At 32.3% G+C, this 2,155-nt stretch overlaps 1 protein-coding gene across 1 annotated transcript; it reads left to right on the top strand.

Annotated features, from left to right (window-relative positions):
• Positions 1 to 395: 395 nt before the first annotated feature.
• Positions 396 to 1,219, top strand: LOC111692911 (probable cytochrome P450 6a14; the record flags this gene model as incomplete). The annotated part of the gene is made up of 2 exons (XM_023457042.1): positions 396 to 647; positions 972 to 1,219. Coding segments are annotated over 2 exons (416 nt in total), but the record flags the coding sequence as incomplete, so codon positions are not given.
• Positions 1,220 to 2,155: the final 936 nt, after the last annotated feature.

Raw genomic sequence — 2,155 nt, 5'->3', positions numbered from 1 at the left:
TCACTTATTTGTTTAAATAGAAAAGTTAGCTAATAAAAGTTTTTGACTCACGAGATGAGAGATGTCTTGTATTATGTTCCTTTAGACAATTTTACAATAATCTCGCGGATATGACTTTTTTCGAGTAAAAATTTAATTTGCTTGGTCTATAAGTATACTGTAAGAAAATTTCATACCAAAATTGTGATTTAAATTAAAAATCAAATATGATATTTTGAAGTTGATTTGGATGAAGAAAATCAATAATACGAAAAATTTAATAATCATGCAAAAATTTCAAAAAGTCTAAAAGTGTTAGGTAAACATCGAACGCTGGCCATTTTTTCCACCTTATTTTAGATTTTCAAAAGCAATGTGAGGCAAAGACGTTAATAAAAGTTTGTGGGAAATTTCAGAAACCTTACGAATATGGCCGCCCGTCCAAACTCTTACCAGGGTGTGCACGAAGGACTATATATTCAAAAATTTCGATATAAAGGTGGAAAAAGGAATTCCCATAATGATACCCGTCACAGCGTTGCACCACGACCCCGAATACTGGCCCGATCCAGATCGATGGGATCCGGATCGGTTCAGCGAAGAGAACAAGCAAAACAGACAACTGTTGACTTACCTTCCGTTTGGAGATGGTCCTCGAAACTGTATAGGTAAGGTAAATTATGTAGAGGCTGTAGAGGTAAATAAGTGGATGTGATATGGATTATATACAGCAATAGAAAACAAGAGAATCAGTAATATTTTACATTATAAATAACAACATTTCATTAGTGCAACTACAAACTTATCAAAAAATGTTTATTTAATCTCAACTAACGTTCAGTTTTGCTAGATTTTTTTGTGTGCAAATTGAAAATGTTACAAAATCCCATTTTGAAACATCCGACTATCTTTTATAATCGAGATGTATGTACCGCGTCTTATACAGAATTTTTTCGTAAATTTTTAATTTGTCTCACTTTATTTCATTCTAGGGTTGCGATTCGGACTCCTACAGACGAAAATCGCCTTGATAACGGTGCTCAGTAACTACAGGGTTACCTTGAGTCCACAAACCGTCACACCTCTGGGCAGGGACCCAGAAACATTCGTTCTTACCACTAAGAACAGGATATATCGGCGTCTGGAAAGGGTCTAGGTCTAGAATATACAGTCAGGCGACGCTGTGACACTACTACTACATATAATTTAGGTCTGTTGGGAAAAGTACTACAAAAGTAAATCACAGTTGTCTATGAAAACGTTTTTTTTTATTTCGCCCGACCGGTACACCCACCAGAACTCAGTCCCATTGATATCTTCTGGGAAGAATTACAAAGGATATACACGAGTAATCTATGTTCCCTATCTTATCCTATTTTTTCCACAAATAGAATTATTTGGATTAGGACGTATTTTATTTGTAAGTTCCCAAAAGTTGAAATAAAAATCTGAGCGCGCATACTAGTAGCAAACGGACTGTGCGGTCATAAAAAAGACAGTCTGTAGATACATTCTTATATGTTTCCTACTCCAATTTACTATTAATTAATTTTATATAAACATTTATATTAAAAAAAAAACGCATTTTTTTTTAGTTTTTTTGCTTATAAAACCTAAATTAATTTTTAAGAAAAACTTAAAAGAATGGCGGAGTAATCTAAAAAACTTTAAAGAACCTTAAAAATTAAAAAAAAAAACGTTAAATTTTCCGATTTTTCCGGATGTTTCTTCGTTTCTAATTATCCGATCGGATCGATCGACCTCTCGTTTTATTCGTATTTCGATACTCTACAAATTTTCTCGTTATAGCATTCAGATTGCTTCGTTAGTTTAGGTTTTATAAGCAAAAAACTAAAAAAAATACGTTTTTTGCATAAAAATGTTTATAACAAATTAATTAATGGTAAATTGTCTGTCTTTTAAATGATGGCATCGGCACAATCCGTTTGCTACTAGTATTTTTGTCACAAACAAAACCTCTATTTATTGGCCTAATTGTAATGTCCTTACAGATCTCAGAAATTCGAGAAATAAAAAATTTGTAATATCATCTTTTAAATATCTTCAAAGCAGAAACAATTAAAGCCGGTCAATGAACATCATTTCAAGATAACAAAAGAATAGTCTAAAAAACTTGTTTTTATCTTTTACAGTGTCCGATAGTAAATCTAATTCT

This window comes from Anoplophora glabripennis, unplaced genomic scaffold, assembly GCF_000390285.2.
Source record: "Anoplophora glabripennis isolate ALB-LARVAE unplaced genomic scaffold, Agla_2.0 scaffold4666, whole genome shotgun sequence".
NCBI lineage: Eukaryota > Metazoa > Arthropoda > Insecta > Coleoptera > Cerambycidae > Anoplophora > Anoplophora glabripennis.
The sequence above is the reverse complement of the archived record's forward strand: the minus strand, read 5'-3'. Positions and strand labels throughout refer to the sequence as shown.